Genomic DNA, 13,734 nt, shown 5'->3' with positions numbered 1-13,734 from the left:
TTTTCTGAAATACCTGCGAAACTAATGACATTCCCACCAGCCTCAGCTGTACTTTATATTTAATGCTAATCAGCTAAACTGGATCAACATAGTAAACACAAGACCTGCTTAGCATCAGCATGTTAGCACTGTTATTGTGAACATGTTAGCATGCTGACATTAGCATTCAGCTACTAGATGATAATGCGATGTTGTTGCATTGTGTCCCAGTGTGGTGAGATCATAAGGCCCCGCGTGTGTCTTTAGCCTTCAGAACAACTGTAGTGGACAGACATACACAATGAGAGACAGAGAGAGAGAGAGAGAGAGAGAGAGAGAGAGAGAGAGAGGGGACATGGCAGATGGATTTCTTTTCATGTAGACTAGCTTGGCAGGATGCACAGAGGGTAAAACTCCCTTTGTATGATATATTGTACCAGCAGTTACAAAGGTAGAGATAATATGATAAGAAAATATAATAAAAACACTTTTTTAACCAAGCCTGATGATTACAGACTGAAGTGTCCAATGTCTGATCATATTCAGTAACTTGAAATGTCACCGTGGGAAAAAAAAAAGTTCTGTTGCCACCTCATGTAGAGGATTGGATTAAAGACATGCAGTGTTTTTCTGACAACTTTAACATAAGATATGGTGAAACAGGCAGAGAGACAACAGACGGTGGACAGGCAGTAAACCCAACTAACCCTGGGGTCCAGAGGAGGCAGCCTCATCTCCATGCTCTTCAGCCACTCTCTCAGGGCTACGATTTGACCCCTGAACTCACACTGCCATTGACTCAAGTCCTCCACGTCCCTCCTAAAAAAGAGGAGAGTGTAAGAGGTTATATTGATCATCTTTTACGATCAAATATCTTAAACATATAGTCAGTAAAATGAGGTACATACACTGAAAAGGATCATCTAAATCAAGACAAATGTTGATAATCACCTTATTATTAATTTGTTTATAAAGAGAAAGATTAGGAATGTGTTTTCCTGATTCCTGATTTTTTTGTACTGTCTCCAGCTTTTAGTTTGTTGTGTCATATCATGAGCAGCATACACTATAAATGTACATAACACTTATAGTGAAACAGTGTATTTGTGGAATAACTGTAGAACTTTACTGTTGAAATTTGAATGATTATGATGGCAGGAAGCAGACAATTGGGGAAAGAGGCACAAAAGCAAAGTCAGGACCTGTACTAGAACAGGAAGAGGTAAAACAAAGCCTTCAAGAGTCATTATTCTTATCAAAGGATAATATGACCAGAGCTTGGAAACATATCTCATTAGGGAGGCATCTGCTCTCTCTCTCTCTCTCTCTGCCCTCTGGATTGGAACTGTAGTTTTCTTGTTTCAGTATGTTTCATTTAGATGTGTTACAGTGTGCTCACTTCACAATTCATAGCTCTGTCTTTGTGTTTCTGGCGAATGCAGACGCACCGGTCTACAAAGCTGATACAATTGAGCAACTGTCGTCACAGGCTGCGTGTTTTCTTTTAATCTGACTGTTGGTGGCCACTTTCAATCATACTCACTTGGATTACAATAGTTGCTTCAGAATAAATTAAATTTAGTAGCTGTTTTGAACCATTAATGGTTATATTGGACATAATCTGAAACTCCTCTGTAATGTTAATAATTTGTCAGTTAATCAACAAGAATGAATGACAATCGTATACATTAGCATACCCATATCTCTGATCCTGTGATGTAGGTGTTGGTGATTCAAACACAGCGAATCCTTTATCCTGCAAGAGACCATTGGAGAAAACAAAATAATCTTCACAATCTCGTGTCTTGCTTATTTTTATAGCATTTTCAGATGCTTGAGCAGCTGTTTATTACTGTATATACAGGATATGGTGATGCAAGTGTTTGTACACTCTCTTCTGTGTCTTCTTACCTCCCTGTCTGCAGCCTCTGATGCAGGCAGAGCTGGGAGGGAAAGGGTCAGATCAGAGTAGTCAAGGGAGCTGAGTGAAGAATTCTGGGAGGTGAATGCCCCATTTCTTCTGTTGGCAGGCTCCTCCATCAGACCCAGTGGCTAATGTTGGCATATAGAGCAAAACATATGTATTGCATCTGGTATAAAGGAATTGGGTGTAAATCCACATGCATACCAGTAATGTCCAATGGGGTGTTAATTGATGATCTAAATAGTTTCTTTTAAACCCTGATCAGAACACATTTCTGGGCGCTAGAACACATTTCTGGGCGCTAAAACAGGTATTATTGGTAGTATTGTATAATCATCAGCCTTCAAAAACGTAGTCAGACCCTCATTAATCTGACAAATACCTAATCATTGTAGTAACAATAGACCTCAGTGGGTTCATAAATATGATCACCTGTTTCACTGGTCTCATTGGGGATGAGTGTAGGTCAGTCTAACACTGCCCTCATGTGGTCAACTACTGCTTTTTCTAGAGGGAATATTCATACCACTGGGATCAAGCTACTAAGTTGATTTAACACTATTTAATCAACAAAGAGGTAAAGAAGCTAAACATTGGAAAATCGTGGTATTACCCAGTTCATACACATTATGTGCAAGACATCAAGCTCTTCCTTTTCTTTGTATATTTCTCCTGTAATAACATAAACAGGGTTCCCACTCTCTAACTGATAAAGCCTGAAGAACCAATAACACAAATAGTAGCCTACAATTTGTCCTACTGACAGGGTGAACTTTTAATAATGTTACTTAACTAAATGTACAATTCAAAGTTAGAGAGTCGACGTCACTAGGATTATCAACTGCCACCGACTCTCATCACACCATACATTACTTTAGCCCCTTTACTAAGTGGAGTCTTTAATGAGGCTAATCACACTCAATATTAGCTACCACTACAAAAGTTAGCTAGCTAGCTAGCCAGCCATTTAAAGGTCCCATATCGTGCTCATTTTCAGGATCATACTTGTATTTTGTGTTTCTACTAGAACATGTTAACATGCTGTAATGTTAAATAAAACCTTTATTTTCCTCATACTGTCGGCCTGAATATGCCTGTATTTACCCTCTGTCTGAAACGCTCCGTTTTAGCGAATTTTGACGGAATTGCAACAGAATTGCATTGCTAGGCAACAGCTTGGCACACAACTCAACACAAGATTTTCCTGGACATATTTATCCCTCATTTTCCATGTTTTTTCAATGACTGCAAAATTGGTCAACTGTTTTCGAGGATGCGTGGGAACCCTGATATCAAACTAGCTGCTTTTCCTATGTAACTTTCAGCAGCACTGAAAAACATATTCTACTCTAAAAATAGCTTCAGATGCACAGATATTGATGTATGATTGACAAGAGGGCTTCTTCAGAGCATATTTATTTACAACATAGTGTTAATGTTCAAAACATACAACAGAATCCACTCACCACATTTCAAAGTAAAATCTGCCCCATAAGCAAAACAAACCAGTTAGTTTGTAAATGGATATATTGCTAAAAATATAAATCAGCACAGCTACATCTGCAGTTGTCTTTATTTTACATTAATATTTTCCCCCAAAACATCCTTTGTAAGGTTAGTAAAACATGCAAGGCAAATTCATGTTATATTAAAAACTTGATGAAAACAAAATAAAAAGATTTACAGAGGTAAAACACTTTATAGAGATACATAACAGAAATACTTGCTGCGGAAAAAATAAGTTTAAGCAAAATAAAGCTTCAAGCTCTTTTTCAGTTTGCAAAGGAAATCTGTGGCAAAATGTCAACTGAAATGAGTTAATTTGATATAATACATACATTCATGCAATGTAGTGCTGTATCGAACATGTCAATTCTCCAAATGTATTTTTTTTTAGCACTTTGGTAGGACTGAATTTACAGAGAGAGAGATGATACAAAAATATATTCAGTGGATTTAAGAGCAGCTGAATGAAGATGTGCTGGTCTACCACTACAGTTAATCCCAATTTAAATGAAAGAATATGCAGATGTGTGTATGATTTGGGAGTGTTCTTTAAAAAAAACAAAAAAAAACAGGGTATGACAAGACAAATATGACTAATAGCATTCAAGTAATAAATATATGAAAAAAGGTAATGAATGAAGAGTGTTCCTAGAAAGGTATCCCAAGATGATTTCAGGTTGACTCAGCCCCAGCCTTCTTCAAATGTGATGTGCAATGGAAGAAAAAGACATACTCAATGGCAGATCTAGAAATAAAAGAAAAATAACTACGAATTAAAATCAAAACATACTAAACCATGCAGCGGGAAAAAATATAAATTAAATAAAAATTGCAGAACTTGCAAAAAGCTTGGCAAATGAAATGAAAATGACATAATGTTTTCAAAAACAGTTATACACTGTACCTGTGTAACTGCGTGAGGATGACATGGACTCGCAAATCCATCCAAGTCGAGGGGATTGTATGCTCCGGCCAACTGAGTATCTGTTCTGAGGGACTGTGGAAAAACAAGATGATAAAAAAAAAACTGTCAATCAGCAGTAATGACAATTTTTAATAGAAAGTGTTCACCATGGTAGTGTGTGGGATAGGGAAAAAATGGCATAAATAAAGAACATAATCTAGGCTCTGAGATGAGATCAAAATCAACTGAAGAAATCAGACAACAAAACCAACATAAGGAAAACCAAATTTCAACTTACAAGAACCAAAATAACAGGATGCAGGTCTGTATGGGAGAGCAGGATCAAGTCTGACATCATCTTGGGATTAACCAGGAACACTCGACTGATGGTGAATACATAGAATCTAAAACTTGTGTAAAACAATGGCGTAATGAACCCTAAAGATGCAAAAGTCCACTAAATATAAATGGGCATAAGTACAAAATAACAGACAGATGTGAAGCTGGTTTCAGAATAGTCTGCATAATTTTAATTCTGGCATGTCTTCTCATGGTTGTACTCCTGTAGTGTCTCATTTTATAGTGTCTCACAGGTGTATTCTTGCTGGGTATATTATTTAGTTACCCAGGCAACATTTAACATAAAAACATAACACAACATCTGTCCATACTCTATACAAACATTCAGAAAGGTGAAGGCATCTATGTATTTTAGGAGCGGTTAAAAACATTAGAACTAAGTTGACATACGGTATCTCATTAAGCAGGACTGTCGAAAAAGATAAAAAATAGACAAATATCCTTGAATTTCAAAGGAATACTGGAAAAATATCTCTGTTTGACATACATACAGTATATATTAGTTTCAGAAAGCAAGTATACACCTTTTTAACAAGTGTAAAATGAAAACTATAAATTCACTTTAAAAAAAAGCAGAAATGTCATGCTTTGCTTTGAAAAATATAAACTGACTTGGTAATTAGTACTAAAGAAAAATAATATTTTATATATCTAGCAATTCTTGCTTATGTTTCCATATATGAGGCACATGTTTAGACATCTGTTATAGATGGAAAACAAATCAATAGCCTAGGCAATTCTTGATGTGACCACATGCAGGGCAGAATAAATAAATTATATTTTCTTTGTTACTGTAACTAGTTTTTCCTATGAAAATGCAACTGTAAAGTGCCTTAGAATTGTTGGTTCTTAGACACTTGGGTTATTGTTAGAAACAGAGCTAGCTAATCAGTATTTGCGGCCGTAGCCAGTTGAGGAGGATGTGTAAGAGGAGGATGACAGAGTCATGCTGAAGCCAGCATCAATGCTGCCTCTCCTGGAGCCTGATCGGGATCCGGTCCTTGAGCCAGTCCGGGAGCCGTAGTTGGATCCAGGGTTGCTGGCATTGTAGGGACTGTAGAGGCCTTTGCTGGATTGTGAGGAGGCCTCCAGAAGTCTTAGGCTAGTTCCTTCCTCGACCATGCTTTTGTCCATGGCATCTTTGAAGGAGATTTTCAGTTTGGTTTTTGGACATGTTAGATATCTAGAATAAGAACCGACATCTCTCAGTTTCTGGGCAGTGCGGGCATCGATTGTGCCCTTCCTGATGGATTCATCTATTGGCACTCTGCCCTCGACATCAGGCTCAATAAGTCCACCAGTCAGATATTGGACTTCAAGGAAACGCTGCCCAGCCTCATAATACAACCAGCCTTTCTTTAGAGCCTGGGAGGCAGACATCTTTACTTTAGTTCTGGGGTCTTCAAATCCATTGAATGCCTTTTGAGCCAGGTTGAGGCGATCGACCATGATTTTATCCACAAGACCTTTTTCTGTAGCCTCAATGACTGGGAATCTCTCTCCAGTTACGGGGTCAATTATTCCTCCTGTGCAGGCTTGGGCCTCCAACAATCTTTGGCCACTGATGTTATCTATCAGGTTTCTGTGTATGGCCTCAGTGACAGACACCTTCTCCAGCGTGTCTATGTCCAATATTCCAGCTATGGGACCAGTCTCCTCTGCTGGGTCATTCCATATGACTGCAGGTGCTTTAATGGTGGGTATGGGGCTCATGGGAGAGGAGTAGGTGGAACCAGTGGTGGAACCAAAGGAGGATGTGCGTGAGCGGAAGCCTCCCATGCTTCCAGAGAGCATGTCAGCAAATTCTGTGATGGAGAGGTTTCCAGATCGGTATGAATCAAGGGCTTTCTGGTCAATGAGGCTACGAGTAAGAGCATCATCAACGTCGTACTGTCTCCCTGACCTCCTGTCAATGATGATGGATTTGGAAGTACCATCAGAGGAGGTCATTGTGATCTCTTCCCATTCGCACTCCTGCTCAGCAAGCTCCAGGTAGGTTTGGTGGTCAATGAGTCCCTTTCTGTAGGCCTCGTACACAGTCATTTCTTTGCCAGTCTCCGGGTCTACGATGACAACTCTGCGTTTACGAACTGAGGATTTGGAGGAGGTCTTCCTTTCCCGCTTCTTTTCTTTCAATAGTAGGAGCACCAGCCCAGTGTCGGGATCAGTGATACACCTCTCCATGAGCCCGAGGTAGGTTAGGTTTTCCTCAGTGTTGGGATCAAAGAAGCCTTTAGTGTCATCAGATGGGTCTGTCAAGATCTCATTCATTTCCTCATCAAAGAAGCCACGTTTGTAGGCCATCTCAACTGGCAGTCGGTGACTTTCCTCTGGGTCAATGATTCCACCGGTGGCAATCTGGGCTTCCAGGAGACGGATACCATGATCTTTCAAGATGAGCCCCTTCTGCATCGCCTGGAACAGGGAGATTGTCGTGCCTGAATACGGATCTCTATATCCTGTCACTGCACGTTCAGCAGAGAGGAGCTTGTCTTTGAATTCGGGTCCTACGATTCCCATTCTCACTGCTTCATTGACAGTCAGTTTGAGGTTTTTGATTGGATCAATGACATATCCTGTGGATGCCTGTGCCTCAAGGAGTTCAAACGCTGTGCCTGGCCTAATCATGTTTTTCTTCATGGCCTGGTAAATTGATAGACGATCCTTTGTAGACTCTACAAATACACCAGCAATACAGCTTGTGCCCTCAAGGTACCTTGATAGTTTAGCGCTAACCTCCTCCACTGAGATAGTACCGTTATACAGTGCAGTGACAGTCTCCTGGTCAATAATATTACAGCGGATCAGCTCCTCGATTGTGATCTGTTTCCTCAGACCCTTGAACATCAGCCTCTTGTCTCCCAGGACGAGTAGGCGTAACCCACCATCTAACTTGCATGTCCTGAGCAGCTGTGCATACGACAGCTTCTCGTCAGTGACAGGGTCAACAAATCCTTTAACACTGTCAGTCAGCTTCTCGTTGATTTCCTTGTTGATGTAACCTCTTTGCATGGCAATGTCTGCTGGCAGATGGATCTGGAATTCAGGATCAATAATACCACCAGTGGCGGTTTGTGCCTCTAACATTTTCAGAGCATAATCCTCTGGAACAAGACCCTTTTTCATGGCCTGGAAGAGAGATATGGGTTTACCACTGTATGGATCTTTGTATCCTGTGACTGCTCTCTCAGCTGACAGAAGTCTGTCATGGATCTCAGGGCCGACAACACCCTTACGAACAGCTTCGTCAACCGTGAGCGTTTCATTTTTGACTGGATCGACAATGAATCCTGTTGCAGCTTGTGCTTCTAGGAGGCTGAGGGCTTGTTCTGGTTTCAAGAAATCTCTCTTCATTGCTTGGTATATGCTTATCTTGGAGCTTGAGTCTGTTGTGACCCCGGCAACACAGCCTGTGCCATAGAGATACTGTTTCACACTGGTCATCTCCATTATATCACGGATGTCCCTCGTGCCCCGTTTAAGGAGGTTGTATGTCTCCAAGTCAATGATGCGGGCATTGTAGAGCTCCTCAATTGTTATTCTTCTCCTGATAGTCGTACATGACGGTGGACTATCATGTCTGACGATCTCTCTCTGCTCCATGATCTCAATAATAATGATGATCATCCGCTCTTTTGTGATTTTACCAGAGCGATATTCATCTATGAGCTTCTGCCTCTCTTGCTCCGGAAGTAAATTGGAGTTCATGATTTCCCACAGATTCACTGGTTTATCAGCAAGACCCTCGATTGGAATGTCAATCTGAGTGCCTGTCAGGTCACTCTGTGTTTGTTCCTCTGTGTAGAGGTATGTCTTCTCCACAACAGTTGGAGACTGAGGCTTGGAGAGTGGAAGGATCCACAGGCCTGTCTCTGGATCTCTGTGGCACTTGTCTTTAAGCTGTTTGTAGGTGACTTTTTCATCAGTTTCTGGGTCTGAGAAAGCCTTGTTATCATCAGAGGGTTCAGACAGAGTCTTGGCAGTTTCTTTGCCGAAAATGTTCTTCTGATATGCAACATCAGTTGGGACACGGTGGCTGTTTACAGGGTCAATGATTCCTCCACTGACCATTTGTGCCTCTATCAGTGGCATGCCATGCTCTTTTGGGATGAGCTCTTTTTGCACTGCTTCAAAGAGGGAGATTTTGTTGCCAGTGAATGGATCTTTATAGCCAGTGACAGCCTTTTCTGCAGAGAGAAGTTTTTCATGTAGCTCTGGACCAACAAGACCTGACTTCACTGCCTCATCTACTGTCAGGCACTGGTTCCTCACTGGATCTACGAGGAACCCAGTGGCAGCCTGGCTCTCAAGAAGTGAAAGACCTGTGTCATGTCTGAGGAGCTTTTTCTTCATAGCATGATAAATGCTTATTTTCTCTTTGGTTGGCTCCAGGTAGATGCCAGCGATGCTCTCAGAGCCCTGGAGGTATTTATTGACATTGGGATTCTCACTGACTTGCTTAGGTGTTGTTTTGCCTTGTTGAAGGAGGTCAAAGGTTGGTTTATCAATGATTTTGGACTCATACAGAGAGCCTGCTGGGACAGGAGCTCTAAGTCCCTTGAAGCTGGACTGTTCTTGCTTCTTGGCCTCTCTCTCATCTACAATTGTGACGACAATCTTGGTTATCCTTTCAATTGTAATCTTTCCTGACCTAAACTGTCTGAGCAGGTCAAGCCTTTGTTCCTCAGTGAGATATTCTGAGTTGATGATTTCCCAGATGGTCATCTTCCGGCCCTTAAATGGTCCAGAGTCAAGCTCCACAGTTGCCTGAGTCATAGCCTCCTTTGTCTGGGAATCGGTGTATGTTGGCTCCTCCTTTGCATTGATTGCTTCATCAGAAAGAGGCAGAAGCTCGAGACCAGTTTTTGTGTCAGTGACACATCTCTTAAAGAGCTGTGAGTATGTGACATTTTCTTTTGTGTTGGGGTCAAAGAAGCATTTAGTTTCATCAGTAGGGCTGTTAAGAATCTGTTTCATTTCGTCATCAAAATAATTTCTCTTGCAGGCCACATCATGAGGAATGAAATGGCTCTTCACTGGATCAATGATACCACCGGTGGTCATTTGGGCATCGAGCAGTCGGATTCCTTGTTCTTTAGGTATCAGATCTTTTTTCATTGCTTGGAACAGAGATACAGTCTTTCCAGTATAAGGATCTTTGTAACCTGTAACAGCTCGCTCTGCAGACAGGAGTTTTTCATGCAGCTCAGGACCAACAACACCTGCTTTGACGGCTTCATCAACAGTGTACCTCTGATTATTAATGGGATCGACCACATAGCCTGTTCCTGCTTGGGCTTCAAGCATATGCAAGGCAGGCCCTGCCCTCATCATGTCTTTCTTCATAGCTTGATAGAAGGACATTGTCTCCTTGGATGAGTCGATAACTACACCTGCAATGCAGTCTGTACCCTTCAGTGCTTTGTGGACAGGCTCCATTTCAGACACCTCTTTGACTGTCTTATTGCCCTTGTGCAATTTGTTGAAGAGGTCTTTATCAATGATTTTGGATTCCAGGAGTTCAGTGGCTGTGACAGGTGCTCTCAGACCATCAAAGGTGATCTCGTTCTTCTTCTCTTTGTCCTCTGCCAGGGTGATGACAATCTTAACGATTTTTTCGATTGTGATTTTGCCCGTCTTGTATTGACGGAGAAGGTCCTTCTTCTGGTCCTCAGAGAAGTACTCGGAATTGATTATTTCCCAAATGGTGACAGTCTTTCCCTTGAATCGTCCAAAAGGCACAGACACAGTTGTTTTGCTGAACACGTCCTTGGTCTCCTCCTCTGTGTATATACTTGAGCACTGAGCTGCTTTGTCTGTGATCGGCAGGAGTAGCAGACTCGTGTCAGGGTCTGTAGTGCATCTCGCCATCAGCTCAGAATATGTCAAAGGTTCCTGAGTGCTGGGGTCAAAGTATCCCTTTGTGTCATCTGACGGTTTCTTCATAATCTTACTCATTTCTGCATCATATAGTTTCTGTTTGTAGGCTATTTCATTGGGTACACGGTGGCTATTGATAGGGTCGACGATGCCACCAGTTGCAAGCTGAGCCTCAAGGACTCTGATGGCATCATCACGTTCAATCAGACCCTTCTTCATAGCTTCAAAGACAGAGATCTTCCCGCCAGTGTATGGATCTTTGTAGCCAATAACTGCCCTCTCCGCTGAAAGCATTTTGTTGTGCAGTTCAGGGCCGATCAGGTCTTCCTTGACAGCTTCATTAACAGAAAGTTTCTGGTTCTTAATAGGGTCTAACATGTAACCTGTGGCTGCTTGGGCTTCAAGAAGGATCATGGCTGTGCCTGGAGTAATCTTCTTCTCTTTTGATGCTTGATAGATTGACATTTTTTGATTAGATGGTGTCAAAATGCCAGCAATGCCGTTCTTTCCTTTAAGAGTTGCTTTTAGTTTTTCAGTCTCACCAAGCTCTTGAACAGTGGTTTTGCCTTGTTTTAGCTTGTCAAAGTCCTTCTTGGATAAAAGGCCGACGTCATGAAGTCTCTGTGCAGGTACCTTATTACGGATGCCGTCAAAAGCCAAGGGATCTGGTTTCTTCTCCACACTGTCTACCGCATCACCGGCATTTTGGCCATTGAAAACTGTCTCTGTTGGCTGAACCTTTTTAACTTGGATGGGCTCAGGGTCTTTCTGTGCTTCCTCAAGCTGATGCAGTTTGTCGCGCAATTTCTGGTTCTCTGCTGCAAGGATCCTTTCCTGCTCTAGTCTCTTCCTCTCTAGTTCCTGCATTTCTTTTTGCTTGTTGAGCATCTCTTTCTCAGCCTCTTTCTGCTTATTGAGGGCCTCATCCATGGTGGCGTGGAGTTTCTTCTTCTCCTCCTCCATCTGCTGTCTCTGGCGGTCCTGTTCATCTTTGAGAGCTTTGGCCTTTTTGACTTCCTCTTCAAACTGGCTCTCCAGCCTCTTTTTCTCATCTTCAATTAGCTTCTCCTTTGTCAAAAGCTTCTCCTTTTCTGTCAGGAATGTCTGCTGGAGCATGATCTTCTCTTGCTCAATTTGTTTCTGCTGTGCATCAGCCATCTGATGAAAAAATAGAAAACACAAGTTACAATCGGTATATAGGTGAGGCACAAATATTCTGCACACATTTTTTTTATCTCAATTGTTTATTTAATTTGTAATAGATACAATTTGTACAATGCACTCTGCTTATGGAGATAAAATAATCCGTAATTGAAATTATATGTGTACTTTTCTGCAGTTGTTTTTAGGATTATCATTTAAATTTGATTGTTCAGTATTTTTCCAAATGTACTGGTGTCTTCACCATCCTTGTTTAAAGATTCAAGATAATAAATTGTTGTATTGATGTAAATTTTTTGTATTTACTCCTACATTATAGTAGTCCAGAACAACCATGAGAATGACTATCCTCAACTATTAAAAAATTAAGAGCAAAAAATGTAATTCATTTTGAATAAATTGTCACAATCCCTTTTTTAAGAAACATTTTGATGTGAATGTCCTGCTTAAAAGAATTTGGACAGAACATTATCTGCATGGACACGATTATTGCCGTCTTGGAATTGATTATCACCTTCAACTCATCGTATATGTAACATATATGTAATGATACACACAATTCACTATCTTCATTCTAAAAATATATTGATTACAAAAGTAAAATTAAAATAATCACGCTCCAGGTAATTTTGTACTTGGAGTGGACTTTGTAACCTCATATAATGAATCTGCAAAACTAAGTAAAGTAAGTCCAAAATACTAGATTCCTATTTGTAAGAACTTGTTTGTGGCTCTGCTTATCAAGAGGTCGCACTGGACTGAAATAGCATTACAAAGGACCCTGAACATTTAAAAAAAAAAAAATAGGGTACTCTACGGTGGCCCTGAAGCTCAACACACTGCAAATTAAGAAAACAAATGCAACTCATTTTGCCTCATTTTAAACCATTAATCAAACAATCTGCAATTTATTTTTTGTCCTTGAATGTTATTTGGTGACAATTCTGAAAGAAACTATAGCCAGCTAACATAGCCTGTTACACTTAATTGTGTGTATTTCGTCAGATTATTTGAAAAAACTTAACTTCCTTTTAGCTAATTTTCCAACACCTCTGAGCCAACTTCAATAACTTCATAAGCCAAAAACCATGGTAACAACATACGTGTCCCAGCATTGTGCATCACTTTGTAGTGTCCCCTGGAAACAGTTTCCGTTGTGTTGTGTGCTACTTGTAGCGAGTTTAAGTATTTGGTTGTATTTTGTCTATTTGGTTATTTTTTTCTAAATGCATGTGTTGTCAAATTGTTGAAGATGTTTTCTTCATTTGCTTGTATTTGGTCTATTTGCCTGTGTTTTCTTAATGTGCTGTGTGTTGAGCTCTCAGGGTCACCATAGTACGCTGCCTGGAAGTGTTTCAAATCGGTTGAGAAAAGTCACTGACACGGTCAATCTGGATTATGATGATCTAGATTCGAGTCTATAGTTTTTGTATAAATATGGAAAGCTTTTACAAACTGACAATTAAATGATAAGATTTTCTGCTAAATTGTGGAAACAATAAATTGACGAATGCCATGACGCTATTTTGCTGGCTCTCAAATGTTTGGATTGTACAGTTTTTGTGTTATTTCATGTGTTGTAACAGTGAATCTTGCATAGCAATTTAGTGCTAACTATTGGATAACAGTAATTGTATTTCACATGTTGGTTAAACTCTAAGGTGTTTCATATTTTAAATCGCAAGGGACAGAATATAGGATGACACGTCATGTGATACTTAGTTTATGAGGGATTATACCCTCAGATCTGTATGATACACAGTTTGCATGGACTCTGGGATGGTACCCTTTCAAATAGTTAAACATTAAAGGAATACTCCACTGTTTTTCAACTTTACCTTTGTGTATTCTAATGATTCTAATGATCAGACCAACAATGCTCCCAAATTCAGTGCATGGCATATGCTGTAGCACTTCTCCCCTCTTCCACTAGGGGTGATGGATAAACCAAGGGGTTGGGGTTGTGGATGAAGCCAACATACACTTGTCAAAAAGGAAGTAATGTCTGTTGAATGCCTTT

General features: G+C 40.5%; 1 protein-coding gene across 1 annotated transcript in view; it reads right to left on the bottom strand.

Annotated features, from left to right (window-relative positions):
• LOC141779856 (plectin-like) overlaps positions 1-13,734 on the bottom strand; it is a 182,201-nt gene that overhangs the window by 32,609 nt on the left and 135,858 nt on the right. Inside the window, exons 33-36 of the mRNA XM_074654881.1 lie at positions 5,565-11,711; positions 1,891-2,031; positions 1,677-1,735; positions 687-798 (exon numbers count right to left, since the gene is read on the bottom strand). Of these exons, the coding sequence (XP_074510982.1) occupies positions 687-798; positions 1,677-1,735; positions 1,891-2,031; positions 5,565-11,711 (6,459 nt within the window). The remainder of the gene's footprint in view (positions 1-686; positions 799-1,676; positions 1,736-1,890; positions 2,032-5,564; positions 11,712-13,734) is intronic.

This window comes from Sebastes fasciatus, chromosome 12, assembly GCF_043250625.1.
Source record: "Sebastes fasciatus isolate fSebFas1 chromosome 12, fSebFas1.pri, whole genome shotgun sequence".
Lineage (NCBI taxonomy): Eukaryota > Metazoa > Chordata > Actinopteri > Perciformes > Sebastidae > Sebastes > Sebastes fasciatus.
The sequence above is the reverse complement of the archived record's forward strand: the minus strand, read 5'-3'. Positions and strand labels throughout refer to the sequence as shown.